Here is a 25,592-nt window from a genome sequence, read left to right on the forward strand (position 1 = left end):
TAGTCTTTGTGGAGGCTCTCCAGTGATTGAAGATTAATAATCACTCTGTTGTAGGCAGTGGAATGGAGACAGACGGCTGCAGGAAAGGAGGGGTGGGGAAAAGAGAGTGAGACTTTTATTCTGAAGCAGACTGTGCTTGGCAGTTGGCTTTTGTTGGGACTGCTGTTAAAGCAGACCTTTCTCTGCTAGGAGGGTGGGTATAAGATTTCTCTGCCAATCAGGAGCCGACAGATTGGGGCATGGTGGAGTGTGAGCAAAAAGGGAAGTTTGCTTTGAATTTAAGGGGAAAAAAATGGAGGTATTGACACTTACAACAAAGTTGCTGCTAACAAGTTTGGATGAAATTGTGTGCTGGATGGAAATGGATGGGAAGCTAGAATCCTGCTGATTTTGGAGGAGTGTGTGTTTGTGTGTATGTGTGTGTGGTGTTGGTTGTGTGGATTCTGCAGGGCTCTGTTTGTGTAAATACTGTCTTCAGGCTGAAAATGTTTGCCATAAGGTTGATACAACTGACTTTTGATAGACCAAGAAGGGGGAAAGCTGCCTCCTCCCAGCCTTTATGGGAGGCGGGCTTCGAATGCTTTGCAGCAATTGTCTGCTGTAGCCTCCTTTTGATAAGTTTGCTTCACAACTTCCAATGGTCTTTCCCTCCCACAGGGCAAAGATGCATTGTGCTGCTTTAGACATTGATGTTGGGGTTTTGCTTTGGTTTTTATTGAAAAATGAAAGTGGTGGAACTGACGTTGTTAATGAGGACTGTTTGGATGTGGTTCTGGAATATGGACCACGCGAACCTGTCAAAAGCAACCTAGAGTAACTCTGTCTGGCGGGGCACAGGTGTATTGGCTGTGAGCTGGGAAAGTGATGTGCTGTTAAGTCTCTTTTATGGTGATGGGAATTCTCTTAGAAAGCTGGTTTTGTTTGCAAGAATTCTGGGCAGCAGGGCACTCTTGTTAATTACAGTAGCTGAGACATGTTGCTATGGTCAGTTCTTTCTTCAGAGTTCTAGCAGTGGCTTTCCTTTAGGCCTCTTCTCTTGCGTGACAATAACATATCCCTTGGAAGGGATGAAAGGGGGAGTATGTGTGATTTTTGGGGGGCTGGGGTGGGTAAAGGTGTCAAACTTTGAAGGAAAGAGATTGTAAATCAGTAGAGCAAAAATGGCTTTTCTGAAATCCTGAGGCTTTTAGTTGGAATCATTCTAAAGGTGGGAACATAAAAGGTCTTTATTTGTATAATATAAACCTCTGAAAACAAACTGGTCCCTGTTAGAGATACTGAGACTCTTTATTTGCTATAGCAAGGGCAAGTATTCATTCTTCATGAGCAAAAACCCCAGGGTGTGTGTCGTTGTGTAGATACCATGGGACTGATTCTGCTCCTGCTTGCGCTAGTCTTATACCTGTATAATACCATTGGCTTGCTCCTGATTTACACCAGAGCAAGGGAGATGAGAATTGGGACCTAAGTATACATGTGTGCATCAAGAATAAGGTTTTAATTCTTGGCTTAACAAAAATGAAGTTGGCCTCCATTCAAACTTCAGGCTGCATTGATGCTCGTTTCACTGTGGAAAATGCATGTGTCCCTATAGCCAAAGCTTGGCTTGTTCAGGCAGGTTGATCATATGGCTAAACTAGAGTTTACATCACTCTTTAAAAAAAAAACAACAAACAAACAAAAAAAAAACCCATCTTTATCTTTTTTTTTTTAAATCTGAAAATAGTGTGTCCAATATCCGTGTTTCCTCTCAAATGGGATCTCCTGGATATGCACCTGTGTGGAGTTTGTGTATGCATGGGGAGATGGATTACTTATTTGGGGAACGATTCTGCAAGATGCAGAGTGCCCTCAACTCCCCAAGCAGGACTTGAAGTGTAGTTGCTACATTTTTCTAGATAAAAAGGGAGCTTTTCCTGGAAACTTTAACAAGTGGCGATTTCCTTGATATTAAAGACTTTCTCCTCTGATTAGCTCAGTTATCCATTGGTTTTCAGATGATGCCAGCATTTTGTTTAACCCTCTATGCTGTGGCCTTAGTGTCCTTCCCTGCTCTTTCCTGAACAGCCTGTAGCCAGTGACATTAGCATGGGCCCTACAGGATGGTTACTAAAGGGGCCAGGTGGGCTTTTGCAATACATAATGGGAGAGCATCTCTGCTGTAACACCTAGAGGAACTTGGCAGTGCTGCTGAGCTCAGATGGAAACAAAAATTGCATGGTGGCTGATTATAGTAACCCCAAGATCAGCTGTGTTGCTAGCCTGGGAAGGTTCAGACTTAAATGACAATGAAAAGGGCAATACAGTGTATGTGTTCATATCTTATCTCCTTTATTTGCTTTATGGGAGATGGGCAGGGGTTTTTCCTTATCGCCCAATGTGCTCTAAACCTTTTGATTTGCATGGCTGCAGGCACCATCTGCGCTCTGGGGAGGCCTACAACAGTTGGCTTGACCTAGGCTTATTCGTCTTCTGTGATGCACACAGCATGAAATGAACCCTTCACCCTTGCCATTCCCCAACCTTTAAGACTGACCGTTCTGTTTGCGTTAACCAGATGCAGCTTTGCCAGGCAGTTGCCATGTTTACTCTTTAAACCAGCTTGTCACTTTAGCCAGAGAATTGTGCCCCTCCCTCCGATGTTTTTTTTTAAAAAAAAAATACCCTTTTCCTTTCTGTTGCTGCTGCGCTTTTCTTTATGGCCAGGCATGTATAAGATAAGCAGCGTAGCTACCAAGCCCATATAGCAGCGGGATGCCAAGTGCCTCAGTGGCTGAATAATATAGCAGGTGTTCATTAAAAAAAGCAAAAACTGTAGAAGTTAGATGAGGGTGAGAAATGGATACCATTAAACTCAATAAACTTAAATTATGTATTAACTGTTGCTTTCCTAGATTGAAGATTTAACTCTTGCAAATTGTGTCTGTTCAACCTGGGAAAAACACCTATGTTTATCATCTTTGCTTGGCTACGTTCTTGGCACTGTGGCCTATATTTTCAAAAGTGACAAGTGAGTCTGATTGTCTCTTTGTGAGATACCCATCTTGACACCTTCAATCAGGTTCCTTTAGGGTGTGTCAAGGTGGGCACCCAAAATCACTAGTGAAAAATCTTGGTCCACATCTTTTCCCCATGTGATCTTAGATCTCAACTGTACAAGAAAATCCATGCTCACATCCTTCTCGAATGAGATGCACTGCCAGCTCTGGCAAGCCTTTGAATTTTTGATCTTTGACCTGAACCTTGCAGGCAGTTTCCTGGAGTTGTTAGTTTTCACGCTGCAGTTTGCCCATGACTTTTCTGCCCTGGCATGGGAATGTAAACAGGATATTTTCACCATTCTGTCTTGTTAAAATGTATAGTGAATGGATGTTGGGCTAAACAGTAATTGTTTCTGTCCTTCCTCCCGCACCCCAGAGAGCAGTGCAGAGTAAGGCCGAGACTAGGAAAGACGTCTGCATGAAGACTGAGCTGCTGAAAGATATTACCAACAGTAAAGAGGAAGGTAAGTGCATGCTTTGATCTGGGACCAAACCTCATCAGTGGGAACACTGCGTATGGCATGGTTAAAAATGAACCAATAGATTAGTGACAGTTGAGCTGTGTTTTATTAATGACCCTTGTCCTGCTCCCATTAAAGGTAATGGCAGAACTCTTCATGGGCTTCTTCAGCAACAGGATCACCCCCCAAAGGATGCAGATGTGGGTCTCAGTTTCTTTGTTCCCACCCATCATGAGAATTACGCTTCTCACTTCTGCTTCTGATGTGCCACTGAAACTGAAAGGAGACTAGGTTACTTTCATCTCCTGATCCATAACTAGTTTGAACTGAAGTCTGCCTTTTATTTCTCTAATGTTAATATTAGTAACGACTAGTTCCTTAGATACTAGAGAATCCAGCAAGTGCTTTAAGGAACTATTTTCACTCAGGGGACAATGAGTGGCTCTTGCCCTATGGAGTTGGTTGCTAATTGCTTCATGATCAGTTTTGATTTTTTTTTTTTATGTCTTGAAGCTTGTTTTGTGCTTTCCTGTGAGCTTGCTGTTTGCTTCAGGAAGAAATGGTAGCAATGGGGAATGACTGGGACATGGCCTGTCATTATAGGGCATCTCCTTACTTGTGTATTGTTGCCCTTTTGCTTTTACCTTGAACGATGCTGTGCACATCCTGCTTTTCATCACATAAGGTATTTCCAACCAGAGTCTGTGTGTGTGTTGCACACATTCACACGCAATCTGAAGATTTAGTATTGATCTCCATATTTAAACCTGTATCTCTGTTTGTTTGTTTGTTGTTTTTTGTCTTCATGGGGTCATTACTGAAGTCATTGCTTCTGCCTGGATGGGCGTACTTTTGTTCTAATCCCTAGTCCAGTACTGGGGTTTAGAAAAGAACTGAACTGGCCCCTCCAAAATATTTCTAGTCCTTGCTGGACATGAGATATCAGACCTTAAAATTCATACCAATCTGAGCACCATCTCACTTTCCCTTTCTCTTCAATCCAGCATAGAATTGCAGAATCATAAAAATGTAGGAGGGACCTCAAGAGGTCATCAAATCCAGCCTCTGGCACTGAGGCAGAATCAAGTAAACCTAGACTAGCCCTGACAGGTGTTTGTCCAACCTCTTCTTAAAAACCTCCAGTGATGGAGATTCTACAATCTCCCTTAAAAGTCTATTACAGAATTTTAACTAGTCATATCGTCAGAAAGTTTTACCTAATATCTAATCTAAATTTCTCCTGCTACAATAAACCCATTGCTACTTGTCCTACCTTCAGTGGACATGGAGAACAATTGATCACCATCCTCATTATAACAGCCTTTAACATATTGGAAGCCTTATCTGGTCTCCCCTCAGTTTTCTCTTTTCTGAAGACTGAACATGCCCAATATCTTTAACAATTACCTCCCATCTCTTACATATGACACCCCTGTTAATAGATCCCAGAATGACATTAGCCTTTTTTTCTTTGCAACTGCATCACATTGTTGACTCGTATTCAATTTGTGATCCACTATAACCCCCAGATTCTTTTCAACGGTATGACCACTTCGCCAGTTATTCCTCATTTAGTAATTGTGCATTTGATTTTTTCCTTCCTAAATGTACGTGTCTCTGTTGAATTTCATCTTGTTGATTTCAGATCAATTTTCTAATTTGTCAAAATCCTCTTGAATTCTAATCCTGTCCTCCACCGTGTTTGCAGCCCACCCAACTTGGTGTTATCCACAAATTTTAGAGGCATGCTTTTCAAAAATGACTTGAATAATGTAATGAAAATATTATATAGTACTGGACCCAGGACTGACCCCTGTGGGTCCCCACTAGATACACCCTCCCAATTTGACAGTGAACCATTGAGAACTACTCTTTGAGTCCTGTCTTTCAGCCAGTTGTATATCCACAGTATAGTAATTTCATCTAGACCACATTTCCCTAGTTTGCTTATGAGCATGTCATGTGGGACTGCATCAGAAAGCTTACTTAAATCAAGATATATCACACCTGCTGTTTCCCCCCTTATCCACTAGGCCAGTTACCCTGTTAAAGGAAATTAGGTTGGTTGGGCATGATTTGTTCTTGACAAATCCATGCTGACTATTCCTTAAAACCCTCTTATCCTCTCTAGGTGCTTACAAATTGATGGTTTAAATATTTGTTCCAGTATCTCTCCGGGTATCAACGTTAGGGTGACTGTCTATAATTCCTCGGATCTTCTTAGTACCTATCTTTAAAAAGGGGAACAATGTTTGCCTGTCACCACTCCTCTAGGACTTCACCCATCCTCTATGAGTTCTTGAAGATAATTGCCAACAGTTCTGAGATTGCTTCAGTTAGTTCCTAAGTCCCCTGGGCCTAGGATGACTTTTGTTAGGCCCTGTTGACTTGAATGTATCTAACTTACCTAAATATTCTTTAACCCGTTCTTTCCCTATTTTCGCGTGCATTCCTTCCCCCTTGTTAATATTAATTGTGTTGAGTATCTGATCACTGTTAAACTTTTTAGTGAAGATTGAAGCAAAATAGCCATTAGACACCTTAGTCTTCCTGATATCATCAGGTATTCGCTCTCCTTCTCCACTAAGTAGAGGACCTACACTTCTTCTGCATCATTTTCTGGCTCGTAATGTATTTAAAGAACCTCTTTTTACTGCGTTTTATGGCCTATGCATGGTGTAACTCATTTTGTGCCTTAGTCTTTCTGATTTTGTCACTGCATTCTCGTGCTATTCTTTTGTACTCCTCCTTAGCACTTTGTCCAGGTTTCCACTTTTTGTAGGATTCCTGGTTGATTTTCAGGCCATTCAAGAGTTCCGGATGCAGCCATATTCGCCTCTTACTATTTTTCCTAAATTTTCTTCACGTCTGGATAGTTGGCACTTGTACCTTTAATCTTGTCTCCTTCCGGAGAGCTGGCAGTTCCTGAACTCCTTTACCTCATAGATTTTCTTCCCATGGGACCTTATCTACCAGTTCTCTGATTATGTTCAAAGTCTACTTTTTTGAAGTTCATTGTCCTTTATTCTGCTGCACTTTTTCCTTTAGAATCCTAAAATCTATCACTTCATGATCACTGTCACCCAAATTGCCTTCCACCTTCTGATTCGCTACCAATTCCTCCCTGTTGGTCAGAATCAAGTCTAAAATACCTGCCCCCTTGGATGCTCCTTCCACCTTCTAAAACACAGTTGTCCCCAATACATTCCAAGAACGTATTGGTGTTCTATTGATGGATTTGATGTTTTACGTATTGCTTTTCCTACAGATGTAGGCGTAGTACAAGTCTCCCTTTATTACCAGGCCTTGTCTTTTGGATATTTCTGTTCCAGAAATGCCTCCTCCGCCTCCTTTTCCTGATTTGGTGGTCTAATATCACCCCCTTTTTTCCCCTTTTATCTTTATCCTGAGACTTTCAACTGGTCTGCTTCCCACCTCCTTCTGGCCTTTGACATAAGTAGATATATTCTGGATGCATAATGCAATGCTGCCTCTCTCTTTTCCCTGTCTGTCCTTCCTACAAAAGCTGTACCCCTCTATACCAGTATTTCAGTCATGAGATTTATCCCACCAATTCTCAATGAGGCCAGTTTAGTCATAGTTTAGCTTAGGTACTAATACTTCCAGGTCTTCCTGTGTTTTCTTGCATTTGTCTATAGACATCTAAGATTTTGAGCAGATTGCCCCACTGATTGCCTTCTTGTTGTTCCTGTGTAGAGTCCTGTAGTACGTTTCTATGTCACCTGTCCATATTTATGCTTACCTGTGGGCTTTTGTCACCTACCTTCTTTGGACCTACTTTAAAGCCTCCCTCACTGGGTTGGCAAGCCAGTGTTTGAAGATGCTCTTCCCCTTCTTGATCAGGTGCACCCAGCTCTTCCCAGAACAGAGTTCTGCGGTCGATGTTTGTTTTTTTAGAAACCACTTTCTTACAAACCACTCAAGTTAGAGACTGATGACCAAATCCTGAAGCATTTTCACCCATGCTTGTCTTTAAGCATGTGAGTAATCTCATTGAAGTCAAAGTTATGTGTGTGCTTAAGTCTTTGCACCAGTGTAACTGAGAGGAGAAACTGGCTGTGGTGCCTTATATCACTTGGATGTGGGATATGAAACTGCTTTTGCATGATACAAACCATTGCTTTCTAGTTCTAGCTGTTCTCAACCAGCAACCTCTAGATTCTGATGGGTTAAAAAACCAAGAGGATAATCAGAATGGAGTGATACTTGAGAGTCTTGATACCTCTTGACTGATTTTGGGCTAAAAGGAAATACTGTGTATCATAGGAAAGTGGAGAATCCCACGTGTGCAATGGTATAAAACATGCATTTCCAGTCTTGGTGCTTCCCGAGGTATTGGACTTTCAAACCATCCTCCCTCCTTCAGTCTACCAGCTTTTTTATGGAGGTATGGGACAGAATATTTCAAGTACGGAGGCCCAGACATGTCATTTCCATTCCCTATTGTGTTTTTTGTATTAACCCATTATTTTAACATGCCTGACTATGGCTTGCATGATTATTTGGCTGTGTGGCTTGTATATATAGTTCTAACCAGCATTGGTACCACATGAGTTTAATTAGGTAATGTTCCCCGATTCCATTACCAATAATGCATATCATTTATTTAATGATTTACATTTTCAAGTGCTTCCCAAACATTAAATAATTACTACTGCCTGACAATTTGACAGGAATGTTTTCTCTAGAGGTAGCATATGGTGCAGTGATGGATGGGCACCTCCCCAGGTTGGAAGGTTTGGTTTGGTGACACACCCTGTGGTCTGGACGCTTCTTTGAAATGTCTCTCAACTACCTGAATTTCTTGGATCTGTAAAATAGGACCCAACTAGCTCAAGAAGAAGATTCAGTGAGAAGCTTCTGGTTCGCATGATCAGGTCTGAAAGAGCATGAGACTGCTGGTCGTCTCGTGTTGGAGGAGAACTGTTGTCTATTAGAATAGGAGCTGATCTGGATTCTGTTCCTGTTGTAAGGACATCCCTAGCTGGGCTGTCTGCAGGGTTTGAACCCAGGACTGTTGGAGCTAAAAGCTGGACCCTTTACTGCTTGAGCTAACTGATGAGAGTATGGATTATACACCTGCACAATTTGGAAATGCTTGTCCTGAGCTTCAGAGGTCCATATCAATTCAGAGCCACATAGGGGCAGTTATTTGTAACAAAGCTGCTTTGTGTTAGTGTGGGTTGTGCCGGCTCTGCCACTGACTCACTGCATGGCCCTTGGCAAGTCATACAACTTCTCTGTGCCTCAGTTTTCTCCATCTGTAGGACGGCAAGACAGCTACCTACCTCACACGCATTTTGGGAAGCGTAATGCCTGAAGTGCTTTGAGTTCCTGGAAGGAAAGGTACTGCAGAGCTGCGGTGCTGTAGTTCAGTAATTTGGGGGGCTCTTCTGGCTTCAGCCTAGCAGCACAAAAATGAGAAATAAATAAACTTCACACATCTATCAGTGTCCTGGGAGCAAGTCCCAGACAAAGTAAAACCCAGTATTTGCTGCATGTGTTGACTAAAAGCTCCTTTCTATCTAAGGCCACGCAATAGAGAAAGAAAAAAGGTACTAGAGAATAGCAAACTGGTGACTAGAACCTTCATTAAGTTCTTCTATGGGTAAAAGTTCAGGTCAACCCTTTGCTTGGGGGAAAAAGGGGTGAATGGAAAAAAAAGTTGCTCTTGTGTTATATTAAGGTTGGGTGTATCTAGTTTGTCTCAGTGTGTAACGAACTACTGAATCATCTGTTACATCGGCATGACTTCAGTTCTTCTGCTAATGTTCACAATGCAGAGCAACCGGCTACATCTCGCTTGGTCTTTCAAAGCAGCCTGCATCTGTTTGGCTCAGCTCAGCAGATAGAAAGCTCCCAGTGAGAGACCAGTCGAAGGCTGGGAACTGTGATGGCTTGCGCCCGCTGGGGATCAGGCCTGATGTTTTCAATTCTGTTTCACCAAGAAGAAAAGAATCTCCCTTGGCGTGAAAACTTTCCTGATTCTGGGTTGAACAAAATGGGTGGAGTTTTCCTCTTAATTCTAATATAAAATCTTGATCCAGAGTTTTATACTAACGAGCGCTCGTTCACTTAGCATCCCCCTTTCAATTTCCTTTTTCTTTCAACTGGGCTTTTCTCTGCTTTACTATTTCCTTTCATTGTTTTATTTTTTCTGAGAAGGAAAGAGTTCTGTTTCTTACCAGCAAACCGTAAGACCCACAAACCCTTGAACGACCTCTTGTTAAAAGTGAATTCAGCAAGGCAATCTGATATTGAGGAAATGGCTCTTGTATCTTGATTAACTATACAGGTGCGCTGCAAAGCTTTGGTTATACACACATGGGAGTAGAACTACTGCACTTTCTGGACTGTTTTGAGGATGACCTAGTAGTTGGGTGTTCTGACAGGGTGGTTTACCCCTTTACCCCTGTTCAGTTGTCAGACCCATGATGCCTATAGAGAGCTGCAGTCAGGAGGTTGGTATCTGTGGCTATCCCTGGACAGGTTTGAAAGACGTAGTGGGAGAGAGCTCTGGGCCCCCTAGCCAGTTTAGGTCAGGGAAATAGCTTGGTTTTGGTGTTACTTGGTGTGTGTTTGTCTTCAAATTAATTGTGCTCTGCAGTAAGGGCCTGAAAGAAACCTGGGTGTGGTGTTAGCCCTTCCTGGGCTGGGGAGATGGGCCAGCAGTTTCCGGATGACCTGTCTCCAGTAGAAGTCAATGCCTTATGGTTCAGGGGAATGTACAAAACCCCCATAACGGACAGCTGTGCATTCACTTGCAAGAAGAGTTTTCCTCCGCTCAGTCATAGTGGTTGGCTTATGCCCTGAAGCATGACAGTCCATATCCCCTAGCTGTTTTTCCTAGCTAGTGTAATTGAGGATAGACGTCTATGGTTTTCAGCAAGACCTAAGGGAGTTAGGTGCCCAGCTGAAAGCCACAAACGAATTGAAGGGGACACGATCATGTTGACCTAGTCATCCTCAGCTGTGTCTATAGAGTAAGTACTGTTCCCCTCAGGCTGTGGTCAGAGCAGCTGGCATGAGCTGTAGCTCCTTTGTCATAGAATCATAGAAATGTAGAGCTGGAAGAGAGCTCGAGAAGTCCAGTCCAACCCCCTGCACTGTGGTAGGACCAACTAGACCTAGTCCTACACTGTCTGCCTGGGGACAATTACTGGCAGGCTGGCCAGGAGCACAGACCATTTCTATCACAGCGCAAGAGCCAAACGTGAATCCGTCTGAAAGACAGCTATCCAGTACAATCAAAGCCAACAGAAAGGAACGCAAACTATGGCAGGCAGAGTTGGGATATGAGGTGGCATGGCATATTGGCTCCTCTCTCAGGAGTCTCTTGTTCAGAATCTCAGCTTTCCTTAAAAAAAGCCAACCCCTCTCTTGCTGTTCCGCTTGAAAAGAAAACGTCAGACGTGTGGGGTGTAAACGATGAGGAGATGTCTGCAGAGAGGCAGGAGCAAAAGCCGGGAGAGCTGAGAACTGCCCCACTCATCTCAGCGAGGTGGTGACCCAGAGGCCCAGTGGTGATCATTTAAATGTCCACACGAGCTGTTTCATTCCTTGTGTCTGAAAGGAGTTACAACCGTGCACAGTGAAGGAATGATTGGCAGCATGGGTAAGCATACCAGCGAACTACTAACCTCAAGCCTGCCAGGGACCCTGGATATGTCCTTTGGTTGCTCGCCTGTGCGGAAGCCTGTGTGCCAAGTCTATGTGACTGCTGTTACCTGTGATATTTAGATTAAAGCCAGCATCTGTACTCCTAACTGTGCTATCAGTCCTTTCATCCCTTGGCGGTGTGGATGTACCCTTACCATGACTGACATGTGGTGCCACAAGTGGGTGATGTCTGGGAGAGAGATAATTAAGGTTGACTAAAACATGGCAAGTCAATAAGAACTTCAGAAGGACCTAGCAAAACTGAAGAGGTTAAATTTTTTGTTGATTATACGTATCCATTCAGACACATTTCTGGTTTCTAAATTAACTGTAACCACTCAGGAAACAGATCTGGTCATCACTGCACACAATTCAATGACATCCTCTGTTCAGTCTGCAGTGGGGTAAAATTCTCAAATGCATAAAGAAAGGAATAGAAAATAATGCTGAAAATATGACGATGCCACTGTATAAATTGAGGGTATGCCCTCTCATGAAATAATGTGCTTTGTTCTGTTTTCCATATTTAAAAAACCACCACACAGATGCAGCAAAAACAAAAGGGGGTCTGAGATGGGTGAGGAAAATGAGTGGAGGCCTGAAGCAACTTCTTATGAGGAAATACTGAAAAGACAGACTTCAGAGAAGAGATGAATAGCACGAGACATGGTAAAAATATACAGATAGATCAGACATTTCCGTTCACCCTCTCTCATAATATGTGAGCGAGGAGATGCTCAATGAAACAGAAAAGCAACACTTTTTAAAAGAAAATACTTTATGCTCTGCTTAAGTGACCTGTGGAACTCATTGCCACAAGATATTAGCAAGACCAGCATCTTAACAGGAGTCTAAAAAGGATGAGACATATTAAATGGCTAGTGAGAACACTCACAGTATTGTTAGAGAAGATGAAAAATGTATAAAGACTATAAAGCCTCAGTCTTCAGGGCGTAAGCCAGTAGTTCTCAAAATTTGGATTGCATCCCCATTTGGGGCTGTGCCATCAGCGGATGGGGTCACAGGTCCAACGAGCCAGGTTCAGCCCACGAGACAATGCCGTCTGACCCTTAACATGTCCGGACCTGCTCCACATATGCTGTGCCAGGAGGTTGATGTACAAAATGGCAGCCTCCACACAGCGCGCACCACATGTGCGAAGTCACACTGTGCGGAGGCCACTATTTTGTAAAACGGTGACCTCCTGGCATGGCGTTTGTGAAGCAGGTCTGGACACGTTGGCTGTGTGGCTGCCATTTTTCCACTTGCACCATCCGACTGTGCAAGCATCCAGCTGAGAGACTTGAATGCAGAAGTTCGTTATCTGTGGGCAGCAGCTTTATCAACAGAGCATCGTCTCTGAGCTCTTAGAAGCCTGTGCTAGTCTTTTCTGCAGTGGCTTGTAAGCTCCTTAAGGCAGGGCCCATATCTTCTTTTATGCCGCCCTGAATACCCTGTTGGCACTTGATAAAGAATCATTGTAAGTCACTGTCTCTGCTTCCCTAGTATCACCACATGGGGCCTTCCTAAGTCCTGCCTCATTTGCCTAGCAGCGAATTCCTCTTTCTGATTTGTGATAAGAGGCACAGTGGAGTCATTTTGATGCAGAATCTCTGCTGCAGCCTCCAGCAGTGAGTTTGGTGGTGCGGTTATGAATGAAAAAGGAGAGTGCAAGAAACGTATTCTCAAATATTATGAAGCTTTCTTTGAGTATGGCTTCACCGGGGAGTTTGGGAGAAGGAAGAAAGCCAGCATTTTGGCCTATGTCACATGGTGTTATCTAGCAAAAGCATGAAACCTAACTAACTGAAACACTCGGAAACCCTTCAGAAGGAACACTCAGGCAAACCAAGTCATTTTTCCTGCGCTGGAAAGAAGACCTTTTGCGTCAGCAAGTGCTGTTCAAGAAAGCCATGTCGGTCTGTGACTGCGCTCAAAAGGCATCATTGGAGGTGAGTTTTACCACATCACACAGGCCAAAAAGCCTCACACAACTGGAGAGACATTGATTTTGCCAGCTGCAGTTGATGTGGTGAAGATAATGTGAAGGGAAACTGAGGCAAACAAACTCAAAGCCGTATCACTCTTTTACAACACAGTGAAGCAAAGGCTTGAGGTGTTCGCAGCAGATCATGAAAACACACTGGAAGAGCATCTGAAAAACACGGATGCTTTTGCTCTTCACGTTTATGTGAGCCCTGAAGGTCGTGATGCACATTTATTGACTTTTGTGAAGTACACGTGGCAGGGTGCAATTCTCGCAAACATTCTGTTCTAGCTCCGTCTTCCTGAACACAAGACGGCACAAGGAATGTTCCATGTGCTACATGCAAGACAGAAGTATCTCGTGTCATCGCATGGTGGGCTTCTGTATAGTTGGAGTTCCGTCTGTGGCAGCCCACAAAGCAGGTCTGTGCTTTGATGAAGAAAGTTGCTCCGTCTGCTGTATAGACTCACTGCATGATTCAGAGAACAGCTGGCATCTAAAGCTCTGAGTCCAGAGCGAGGTGAAGTTTTGCAGCCGGTCTTGTCTATTGTGAACTACATCAAGACTCAGCCCCTTTGCAGGTGTGTGTTTGCAAAATTCTGCGAAGGCATGGGGTCCAATCACAACATGGCGGTATTCCACACTGACGCTCATTAGCTCTTGTGAGGAAAAATACTGGAATGATTTTTTTGAACTGAGAGACGAGCTGCATGCCTATAATGGATTGCAAAAAGAGTGAATTGATTTTCTGTGTGACCGAAGGAAGATGGGCCTATGTCCCAGACATATTTGGGAAACTGAATGAATTGAATAAAGGTCTGCAAGGAAAGAACACCCACATCCTTCAGCTGAGTGATCAAATAACAGGATTCATGAAAAAAGTTGTTTTCTGGAAGAATAATCTATTGAAGACAAACTATGACTCCTTCCCACAGCTTTGCAAGTTCCTGGCTGACAATGAAATTGTTCGGCCACCCACATAGGTGATTGCTGAGCATCTCAGGCGGATGGAGGAACAATTTACATCCTTTTTCCCTGACTTGGACATGACAAAGTCCAATTGGGTGCGAAACCCCTTTCAGTGCAAGCCCGAGATGCCATGGATTTGCCAGCATCTGAAATCAAACAGCTCATTGAAATTTCCTGCAATCAATTCTTGCAAGGAACCTATGCCCAACTTTATCTCCCGGCGTTCTGGTGCACTGTCAAGAATGAATATCCTGCACTCTCAACACGCGCCTTGCAACTGCTGGTGCCATTCGCGAGCAGCACACTTGAATCCGTCAAGCCTCGGTATGGATCTACTCTTGATATCACATCGGCAATTAGATGTTCGATTTCTGCCACGCCGTCGGACTTCGAGACGCTGCGTCGTTACACACAAGCCCATGTGTCACATTAGAGAGCATTCAATAACATACTTCATGTGTAAACTCCTTCGCTTCTTCAGTTGCTATGTTGCTTTGCTGCTGTCTGCGGTCACAGGAAACAGCAAGTTGCAAAATGGGCAAAAAGTTTGGGAACCCCTGGCATAAGCTCTTTATTTAGTGTCTGGGGTTAGGGAGAATCTTCTGCTATGGGCTATTTAATATTTGTTAGTCTCTAAGGTGCCACAAATACTCCTGTTCTTTTTATCCATGATGAGGTTTCTTATACCTTCCTCTGAAGCATCTGGTACTCGCCACTTTCAGAGGCCCCAATTCCGCAATGTACTTAGTGTACTTAAGTCCATCTCTGTTCAGCAAAGCAGGTGCTTTACTTTTTAAACTCGTGGCTACATCTTACTGACTTGAATGAGATTTAAGCCAGGGCTTTGTTGTGTTGGGATGGACTGCTGAATTGGGGCCAGAGACAGGATACTAGGCTAGGTCTAGCTGTTCTGAGCTGGCATGACAATGTTTTTATCACCAGATCAAGGTAATTCTACTATAAAAAGAATCTAAATTATGTTACCATGTCTTATTAAGCAGTTTAGAGCTTGACACAAACTGGAGCTTAGTGGGGGGTCTTTCTAATTAGAGGCTTGGGCAGGGACCTGAGATAATCCTTAGCAACTCCTCAATGAGCTCATGCAGGCCATCAGGCATTGTCACGGTAGCCCTCATAGGGGATTTGGGCAGTGCAAAAACATGTTTGCAGGGAGCAGCCAACTTTTTTTTTAAACTAGTCAATTTATTATTATTTTCTTGATTTAGTGCTGGTGAAAAATAGCAGGTTGACAGCTCTGAAGATTGATTGATTATCTTTTTACTCCCCAGAGCAGGTACTTCATGGGCAGCTGCAGTACAAGCCTTCGCCACAATGTGCCTCAAACCTGACCTGAGATGAAAGGGAAATTTAATCTCTGGTCATTTTAAATCCTTGGCTTCTCTGCTGGCTTCGCCAACCAGGGAGCCCAGTGATGATCATTGTAATCCCAATTTTTGCTATTGACACGTGTCCACTAGAAACTAGATTGTCAGACCCTATAACACATTTCACTCCTTCCACTGAGCAGTAAATAAGTGGGTTGTGGATGGAAGCTCAAAGGGGCAGATTTTGCATTGTTCTGCACCCTGTACATTCGCTTACACCGGTGCAGAATGGTATTAAATTATTTTGGGGAAGTTCTATAGCCTGAGTTACACAGGAGATCAGACTAGATGATCACAATGGTCCCGTCTGACCTTGAAATCTATGAAATCAGAAACATGTTCACTTTGTCTTGCTGTAAATGATTGCACAAGGTGCAGCACAGTGGAAAAAGAGGCCTGTAGGTCTACTGTCAAGTTCTAAAGTTCCATACTACTCTACAGAATATGGACTATTTTCCTTTGTCGCTTTGTACAGTTTCCAGTAATCAAGGTTCAGAAATGTTTGTCTGTTTGTAAAGATTAATGGCATTTGTTCAGCCCATCAGATTAGAGTTTTCACACAATGCACAGTCAACCTGTGGAACTCCTTGCCAGAGGATGCTATGAAGGCCAAGACTATAACCGAGTTCAAAAAAGAACTAGATAATTTCATGGAGGATAGGTCCATCAATGGCTATTAGCCAGGATGGACAGGAATGGTGTCCTTAGCCTCTGTTTGCCAGAAGCTGGGAATGGCCAACAGGGGATGATTACCTGTTCTGTTCATTCCCTCTGGGACTACCTGGCATTGACCACTGTCGGTAGACAGGATACTGAGCTAGATGAACATTTGGTCTGACCCAGGACGGCCGTTCTTATGTTCAACATTTATTAAAAGTAGAAAATTGTAGGGTTTTTTTTTTTTTGTTTTTTAAACTTTAGTCAAGTGGCTTTTTTCATAAAGTCTCTGCGTCCTTTATGGAGTAATACAATTATCCTTTCCCTTAGTGTAGTGCTCTGATCCAGGGGTTCTCAACCTTTTTCTTTTTGAGGCCCCACACCAATATGCTATAAAAATTCCATGGCCCGTCTGTGCCACAACAACTGCTTTTCTGCATATAAAAGCCAGGGCCAGCATTAGGGGGTAGCAAGCGGGGCAATTGCCCGGGCCCCCACGCCACAGGGGGCCCTGTGAAGCTACGTTACTCAGGCTTTGGCTTCAGCCCCAGGCAGTGGGACTTCGGCTTTCTGCCCTGAGCCCCAGCAAGTCTAATGCTGGCCCTGCCTGGTGGACCCCCTGAAACCTGCTCGCGGCCCCCCAGCGGGCCCCGGACCCCTGGTTTAGAACCACTCCTCTAATCTGTCTTGATTTGGTCACTTTTATGGCAGCTAAATTGAATGAGCAGAGAGTGCAACAATTGTCAGTTGCAGAAGCTATCTGATTGCTTCAGTGGGAATGCTCAGCAGCGTAAATCTGTCCTGTTTTTAGGGCCTCGTCTTGCAGGTGCTGAGTGCCTCCTGCAAAACGCTGGGAACCCTCCACTCCCAGAGCCTTGCAAATCTCGACCCGTAATTGTGTGTTTCTCACAGTGCCAACATTGCTGAAATGAAGATTGAAATGGCTACACCAAGACCAATTTAAAAATGCGAACTCTGGGGAATATAAAGGGCTGTCGGCTTTCTTCTGCTCTTTAGCTTAATGTTTCCCCTCAGTGATTGTGGACAGTAACAGAAAAATCCATTCTTTGTCTTTCCTCCTTTTAAATCACAGCTGGCAAAAGCACATGCCTTCTGCAGCTTATTGGTGTCTTAAGCTGTGAATGCTTCCGTAAATTGAAGCTGTCCCCGAGTGGCAAGAGTTGGGGTTGCTCTGACTTTGAAGCCTGCTTGCACATCCATGAAGCTGCATGGCTGGGGCACATTTTTGCCTCTGCTCGCCTGCAGGGAATACTAGTGAGTTATTTTTAAAAGTTACTTAGCTGTCCGTAGTCTAGACTGGCAGTATGCACCTGGGGAGCTCTAACATGCCTGACCTTCTCTGGGTGGGAAAAGAGAGCATTCCTAATGGAGGGTCCTAGCCAGGCCGAAGCATCAGAGTCCCATGGGAAAGCCATGTACGTGAAGATACTTTCCTGCACGATATTCAGTGCCAAACATCCATTCATTTCAACGTGAAATAAGCAAGAGCTTTAAAGGTGAAGCTGATATGGCACATTTATAATCAGTGTTAGGACTAATGGCAAATGGCTCTGATGGGGAAACGTTTTAAATCTCAGCTGATGACTAGAGAAAGTGGAAGTGCTAGGAAACGTTATGAGTGTTTCACGCGCTAGAGCCGATAGTGTGTGTAAGTGAAACAGTCCGGTGCCACTGTGACTCTTCAGGTGAAACCCATTTGCAGACAGTGTGTTAAAGATGAGTTGACTACTTTAAAAAATAAATATATAATTCAAAAACTAAGATCTCATAATTTAGGGGCAAATCAGCCTCCTAGTCCCTTAGACTATGGGTGGGCAAACTTTTTGACCCAAGGGCCACATCTGGGTATGAAAATTGTATGGAGGGCCATGAATGCTCACAAAATTGGGGGTTGGGGCATGGGAGGGTATCAGGGGTGCAGGCTCCGGGCAGCGCTTAGCTCAAGCAGCTCCCAGAAGCAGCGGCATGTCCCCCATCCAGTTCCTACACAGAGGTGCAGCCAGGCAGCTCTGTGCGCTGCCCCCGTCCGCAGGCGCCGCCTCTGCAGCTCTCATTGGCTGCAGTTCCCAACCAATGGGAGCTGCGGGGGCGGCACTTGGGGCAGGGGCAGCGTGTGGAGTCCCATGGCTGCCCCTATGCATAGGAGCCGGAGGAGGGACATGCGACCGCTTCTAGGAGCGGGGCGGGGCAAGCCCCCAACTCCACTCCCCGGCTGGAGCGCCTGAGCAGGGCAAGCCCAGGACCCCACTCTCCGGAGGGAGCTCGAGGGCCGGTTTAAAATGTCTGGAGGGCCATATGCAGCCCCCGGGCCATAGTTTGCCCATCCCTGCCTTAGACGCTGGGTCCCATGCCAGGGGAGAATGCTCCATTGCTGCCATCTTTGTGGCAGCGGAGGTTGTTCTCCAGCCCCTGATGCAGTGTCGGAGGTACATTGGTTCTTGCAGCCAGTGCTCGGTTCCTTAGATTCACCAGCCCCTGCCGTGCGTCCAGTGCCGTCTTTGCACTGGGTCTCAGCAACGGCTGGTAGAGCTGAGCTCGGAGCCAGCGCTCCAGGTATGTGAATCCACCCGTGCAGTCCAAAATCTGTTCCCATGCTATAGAACCACATCACTTCTTCCCCAAGCAGAAGAGAGGGGCGGGATTCCCCTAAGAGAATGTTTGGATGGATCTAAGGGGCCAGATTCTCAAAGCAGCTCCGTATCCAATGTGCTGAGTTGTTCTGAAAATCTGGCTTCTTCTGAAGGTTCTGAGCCCTTCTAAAAATTCCAGCCTAAAATACCAATACATATTTCGAATCAAACAGGTTGTAAATTAGTCCCACGTGCCCTGACATCCCAGTTAGACAGATAGCTCAAAGCTTCAGCGGGTATTTTATCCTTATGCTTCTTAATCTGTCTGGCCTTGGGAAGGAAAACAATATAAGGAATCCGTGATAGTGGGTCAACCTAATCATTCCACAGAACAGGCCAGTGAATTGTTATCGCTTCGGGTTGTCCAGGGACCTGCTAGTTTTCCTGGCTGGCAACTTTTCGGCTTCACATGTAGTTCATATTTGGATCTTTTTTACTTGGAACTGCAACTTGGATGGGACAATTTGTGTGTGTGTGGAGGGGGGGTGTGCATTTGCAGGGGAGAAAAGAACTTTTAACACCTCCCTTCCTGTTCTAGTTGTGAATGAGCTTTTTCGTTCAGTTTGTTAGCACAGATCTCACTGTAATTTTAATTCGATGAATGTGGTTAGCCTAGAACTGTGTCAAGGGGTTTGGCATTGTGTTTACTCTGCCTTATGCCTCTGCTAGGAAACCATGTGTCCTGATCCTATGCCTTTTAGGCAAGCTAAATACTCTTTGAGCAGGTCTGCACTAGAAACTTTTGCTGGTATAGCAACATCAGTCAGTGTGTGATCAGGGTGGATAAAAATCAATGATTTAATAAAAAAAAAAACACAGATTTTTTTTTTTAATTTAAATAAATTTTTTTGATAAAATGCTTTTTGAGGGAAAAAACCTGTCTAAAGATAGTTTTAATGAAGATACATTATAGCTCAAAGATATCTCATCACGGAATAGGGATTATAATTTCTAATTGTATAGTATGAGACAATATATTCATGTAATGTTTAGGAAAAGTTTTGTAAATGGGTTCCAATAGTTCGTGGATTAGGGACCCAATCTTATGGGGTTCTAGGAGCTTCTGTATAGATTATTTAGGTTAATCTTTCTATCTATCCAGTGGGACTCAGTGCTCAGTCTAGAAGATACCATCAGAGATGCTTAGTTTTGGAGTTCTCAAACTGCAGATTTGTGTCTCTACAGATAAAATGCTTGTTAACAGCAAAAATGTTTTAAAATAAATTAATATATAGAGGTGAGAAATAAGACATCAACCATGTTGTCCCTTTGCAAATTTGTGTACACAGAGTCAATCCCTTACCTCTCTCTAAAAGTGCAAAGTTTTAGAGAGTTCAAAAAATAAAAAGTTCAATGAATAAAAAGATTGTTGGGGGCGGAATAGATCTGAACAAGGAGAAGAAGTCTGGAGATAAATGTGAGAAGGGAGGGACAGGCAGTAGAAACAAAAGTGAAACTGTTTGAGCAGCATATTCCAGAAGTCTTGAGGTCTTTCTGAGTGTAGCTTTCATTGATTTGAGATCTACCGTACCATTCCCTCACTGGAAGGGAAAACCTATAATGACAGTAGGCCATAAAAGAGACCCAATTTTGGAATATTTTAATGAAGTTCCTCTACCTGTGGGTAAGACAGGCATGCGTGCAAAATGCAAACAGTGCAACAAAAAAATGCAAGGCCTGATTGCCCGAATGAAACAACATCATGAGAAGTGTTCCTTCTCAGGAGGAAGCTGCATTGAAGATGATGAAAGGAACATGTCTGAACAGGCAGGATCTTTAGGTTGGTTAACTTTTTTATTTCATACTTCTTTCTTAAGGACTGCCTGTCTTCCTTCTGGACTATTCTTGAATTCTCATGTTTGAGCAAAAAATATAGTTGTTAGTCTATGGTATAGTAACTCCTCGCTTAACGTTATGTTCCTGAAAAATGCTACTTTAAGCGAAACAAGGTTAAGCGAATCCAATTTCTCCATAAGAATTAATGTAAATTGGGGGGAGGGCGTTAGGTTCCCGGGATTTTTTTTTTTTTGCCAGACAAAAGACTATATTTACACACACACAAACACACACTAGAAGTTTTAAACAATTTAATACTGTACACAGCAATGATGATTGTGAAGCTTGGTTGAGGTGGTGGAGTCAGAGGGTGGGATATTTCCCAGGGAATGCCTTGCTGCTAAATGATGAACTAGCACTTGGCTGAGCCTCAAGGGTTAACACGTTGTTGTTAATGTAGCCTCACACTCTACAAGGCAGCACAAATGGAGGGAGGGGAGACAGCATGGCAGAGAGAGACAGAGAGACACACACTGGGTGTGTGTGTGAGAGAGAGAGAGAGAGAGAGAGAGAGATGCATTGCCCCTTTAAGTACGCTGACCTCATTCTAAATACATTGCCTTTTTAAGTAGATCAGGAAGTTGAGACAGCAGCTGCTCCCAGCAAGCTCCCGCCTTCCTGAGCCCTGTCCACCCCCACCCAACCCCCCCGCTTTGTGGAGATGGCCCGATGGGGTGAAGAAGCAGGGGGGAGAGGGATACCCTGACATTAGCCGCTCCCAGGGCAGGAGCAGCACACGGCAGTTGAACTGCCTGGCAATTGCTAGCCTGCTGGGCAGCTGCCGCACAGGGAACTTAGGGGAGCGGGGAGCTGCTGGTCCATCCTGGTTCCAAGCCCCCACCAGCTAGCTCCAATGGGCTTCTCTTTCTGCAAGCAGTGGACAGCAGACGGCTGCCAAACGCTATAAGGGAGCATTGCACAACTTTAAACGAGCACGTTCCCTAATTGATCAGCAACGTAACAATGTTAACCAGGACGACTTAGTGAGGAGTTACTGTACTATCATTTTAGATGCAGTTGTGATAAAAAATAAATAGCTGACATAGGCAGATCTTCTTTTTACAATTTCCTCTTTAAAGTAGTACTGAGTGTCAGTGAATGCAATGAGTAATACTGAATGAGCAGTATGGTAATAATAATTAAATAACTGCATTGACTTATTTTGTTTAGGAGAATCCATCCTCAACATACAGGATTCTGAAGACTATCCACCTTCAAGATCACCATCATTTTCTATAGTTTCAGAGTTATCTGCCAATGGTAGTGTTTTAGTCACATCATGTGTGTCACATAGCCACAGTATATCACCTGTAGCAAAAAGGAAAAAAAATCTCCATCACCCAGAAACAACCATAGATAAGTTTGTGATAAGAACCAGCAGTTTACAAAAAGAGGTAATTGATGAAAAAATTGCCCGGTTTGTTTATGCGACAAATTCTCCTTTCCATATGACTGAGAACCCACACTTCATTAATATGGTTCAGTCGTTAAGGCCAGGATACAGTCCACCCTACAGAGCGGATGTCGCAGGCAAATTGCTGGATCAAGTGTATGAAAGAGAAATTGAGCAGTGTGCAAAAGGTCTAGAGGATAAAATTGTTAACCTGACAGTGTCCACAATGATCCTGTTGTATGTGCTTGTGTGACGACAGAAGAAGAGAATGTCTTTCTTACAGAAACAATTGATCCATCAGGAAATGCGCACACAGCAGAATACTTACAAGAAGTAGCAGTAAAAACTATAACAAACTGTGAAAAAATTGAAATGTCTAGTACGCAGCTTGGTCACAGACAATGCTGCAAATGTATCCAAGATGAGAAGAAATGATTTAAAAGAGCGTGAAGAGAGTCCCAAGTTAATAACATACAGTTGCATTGCTCATTTGATGCACCTCCTAGCCAAAGACTAGAAGGCTAATGTTGTTGAAATTGCAAAATACTTCTGTAACAACCACTTTGCAGCAGCTGCTCTGAAAAAAGTGGGAGGAACCAAGCTAACTCTCCCACAGGACGTGCGATGGAACTCAGTAGTGGACTGTTTTAAGCACTATATCAAGAACTGGCCTAATCTGATGACAGTTTGTGAAGAAAATCACGAAAAAATAGATGGCACTGTCACTGCCAAAGTTCTCAGCATTGGGCTTAAGAGAAATGTTGAACACATGCCGAAGCCTATTTCTGTAGCCTTGAACAAAACGCAGGGAAATTGCTGTTGAAATTTGGAAGGAACTGAGTGAGATCTTGAAAAGAGAAATATGCAATGACAGAGTTAAATTACAAGCATTAAAAAAACAAATGGGACAAGCGCTATCTCCAGCTCATTTTCTTTCAAATATTCTCAGTACTCGGTACCAGGGTCAAACCTTAGCTGCTGAAGAAGAGAAGTTGGCTATGACATGGACATCCAGCAATCATCCCTCCTTAATGCCAACTATAATAAACTTCAGAGCTAAGGGTGAACTATTCAAGAAATATATGTTTGCTGATAGTGTTTTAAAGAAAGTCACACCAGTGAACTGGTGGAAGTCACTTAAGCACTTGGATTCAGAGACTGTTGAAGTGATGATCTCACTTTTAACAGCAGTAGCGGCTTCTGCTGGTGTAGAAAGAATATTTTCTTCCTTTGGACTAATTAATTCCAAATTGTGAAATTGTTTGGGACCTGAAAAAATAGGAAAGCTTGTTTTTTCTTTTCCAGATTATGAACAAACAGGAAAATGAAGGTGAAGACGACTGAGTTAGCCAATATTTTAGCAGAAGCCAATATTTTAAGTTGCTCATGGTGACCTGGCTGAGATAGTCGATTTAATTTTTGTTTTGTTTTTTTAAATATTTCATTTAACTATTTTAGTTAAAAACAGTTTTTTAACAAAAACAAACCTGATTTTAAAAAACTTGAATGTGTAACTAAATTAAAAAATTCATATGCTTGTTTTCTTAAAATATATGTTTGCTGTTGAAGAAAAAAATCCAGAATACATAATGTTGTTGTTGTTTTAGTTAAATAAAACAAGTTAAATGTCTGTCTGGTGATGTTTTCCTCCTAATACAGCATGGCAAGAAAATCCTCCAAATGTTAGTGATTAACCTGTTGAATTGGAGATAGTTCCCCTCCCAATGACTTCATAAATATCTGCTTCAGTTACCTTTGATAAACGAAATAACCAAACAATCATTCATTTTCTGATATAGCTGTAAAACTAATCTGAAAAGTTTTCAAAATAAATCACTTTAAAAATGTATAGTGTGTATCTTCTAAAAATAAAACCTACATCTATCTCTGAGTTGTGAAGAATATGTATTAAGCTTATAACAACCAACAAGAATGCACTTTTATGTAGAAATCCATTTGATTTAAATCAAATCCACCCTGAGTGTGATGCTTTTGATGATGCTTCTGTACCAGCAAAAGCCCTAGTGTAGACACAGTTATACCAGCAAAAAAAAATGATTTTGCCGGTGTAGCTTATTTCATTCACCGAACCAGTATAAGCGATACCAGCAAAAGTATTCATTTGCCAGTATAAGCTGCGTCTGCCCTGGGAGAGTTTGCTGGTGTAGCCGTACCAGCAAAACTTTTCTGGTGTAACTCTGGCCTTTGTAACGAGAGCTTTGCCTGAGGTGGGCATGGAGGATTGGGTAGCGTTTTGTTTGACATGCTAGGTGTTGAAGGATGATCAAACAAATGTAAAAAGCAACAGAGGGTCCTGTGGCACCTTTGAGACTAACAGAAGTACTGGGAGCATAAGCTTTCGTGGGTAAGAACCTCACTTCTTCAGATGCATCTGCAGAAGTGAGGTTCTTACCCACGAAAGCTTATGCTCCCAGTACTTCTGTTAGTCTCAAAGGTGCCACAGGACCCTCTGTTGCTTTTTACAGATTCAGACTAACACGGCTACCCCTCTGATACTTGACACCAAACAAATGTAGTTACTGGGAATGCTAAAGAGTATTTTTACCTTGAAAACCTATCGTTCGAAGTGAGGGACTAGACCCCCAGCTGATGTAAGTGGTCATGGCTCCATTGACTTCAGAAGAGCGACACTGACTTACACTACCTAAGGAGCCAGCCCAAAATAACCAACGGGGTAAAAAAGCGTCCAGTTTTTTGGTGGGAGGGGGGATTTGTTGTGACATCGTTACTATGGCAGTTAGCCATATCTTCCATTTGAGGCTCAGTAACCTGTAACCCCTCTTTCTCTCGCCCTCTGTCTCCAGGATTTAATGCCATGGCTGCAGATGAAAGTGCTACAGAAAAGCAAGTAGGGGAACCAAAAATGACGGCGGATGGTGAAACCAATGGCTCCTGTGAGCGCAACGAAGCTGGTAGCCACCCAAACCCAACTAAAAACACTCAGGACAATACAAAAGTGAGCCAGCAGGACTCCAGTACTAAATTAAATAGGATAGCGGAGAATGGCATTTCGGAGCGAGACAGTGAGACCGGGAAGCAGAACCACATGAAAGCTAATGACTTCACGCAGACTTCTGTAACAGGGAGCAATGGATATATTTTAACTAAGCAGATGGCGCAGGAGCAGCCCCTAAGGACTACAGGCACCTTTGCTTCTCTCACTGGCCATGCTGCGAAAACCCTCCCAGGAGGAGCAAGCAAAGGGAGAACTCTGAGCGCCTTTTCTCAGATGCAAGCCACCCCGCCAGCCAAGCTCGGGGAGGGGAGTAAGGACATGGATGCTAAAAAAGCCACCGCCACGAACGCTGAAGTCAAGGTCCACAGAGCACGGAAGACAATGCCTAAACCCACACTTAGCCTGGTAATGTATATGCACTGCAGTAAGTTGCTCTGCTGTTAAATGGTCTTGGAGTTTCGGGGGGGAGGACATGGTAGCCCTGATCTGAGCCAACAGGTGTAATTTGGAAGTGTCCAGTTGGTCACTGATCTTTCTCCTACAAAGAGGCAGGGG

General features: G+C 43.5%; 1 protein-coding gene across 10 annotated transcripts in view; it reads left to right on the plus strand.

Moving 5' to 3' along the window:
• EHMT1 (euchromatic histone lysine methyltransferase 1) overlaps positions 1-25,592 on the plus strand; it is a 163,107-nt gene that overhangs the window by 69,618 nt on the left and 67,897 nt on the right. For 8 of the 10 annotated variants that reach the window (XR_004648453.1, XM_034793328.1, XM_034793330.1 and 5 more), the window contains 2 exons: positions 3,418-3,505; positions 24,886-25,442. Coding sequence is in view for 9 of the 10 variants with exons in the window: in XM_034793325.1 (XP_034649216.1) it covers positions 3,418-3,505; positions 24,886-25,442 (645 nt within the window). In the remaining variant the exon portion in view is untranslated. Of the gene's footprint in view, positions 1-212; positions 299-3,417; positions 3,506-17,310; positions 17,456-24,885; positions 25,443-25,592 lie in introns of those variants that run through there. The other 2 variants (XM_034793326.1, XM_034793333.1) reach the window with 2 other exon arrangements.

This window comes from Trachemys scripta, chromosome 17 (genome assembly GCF_013100865.1).
Source record: "Trachemys scripta elegans isolate TJP31775 chromosome 17, CAS_Tse_1.0, whole genome shotgun sequence".
In the NCBI taxonomy this organism is placed as follows: Eukaryota; Metazoa; Chordata; order Testudines; family Emydidae; genus Trachemys; species Trachemys scripta.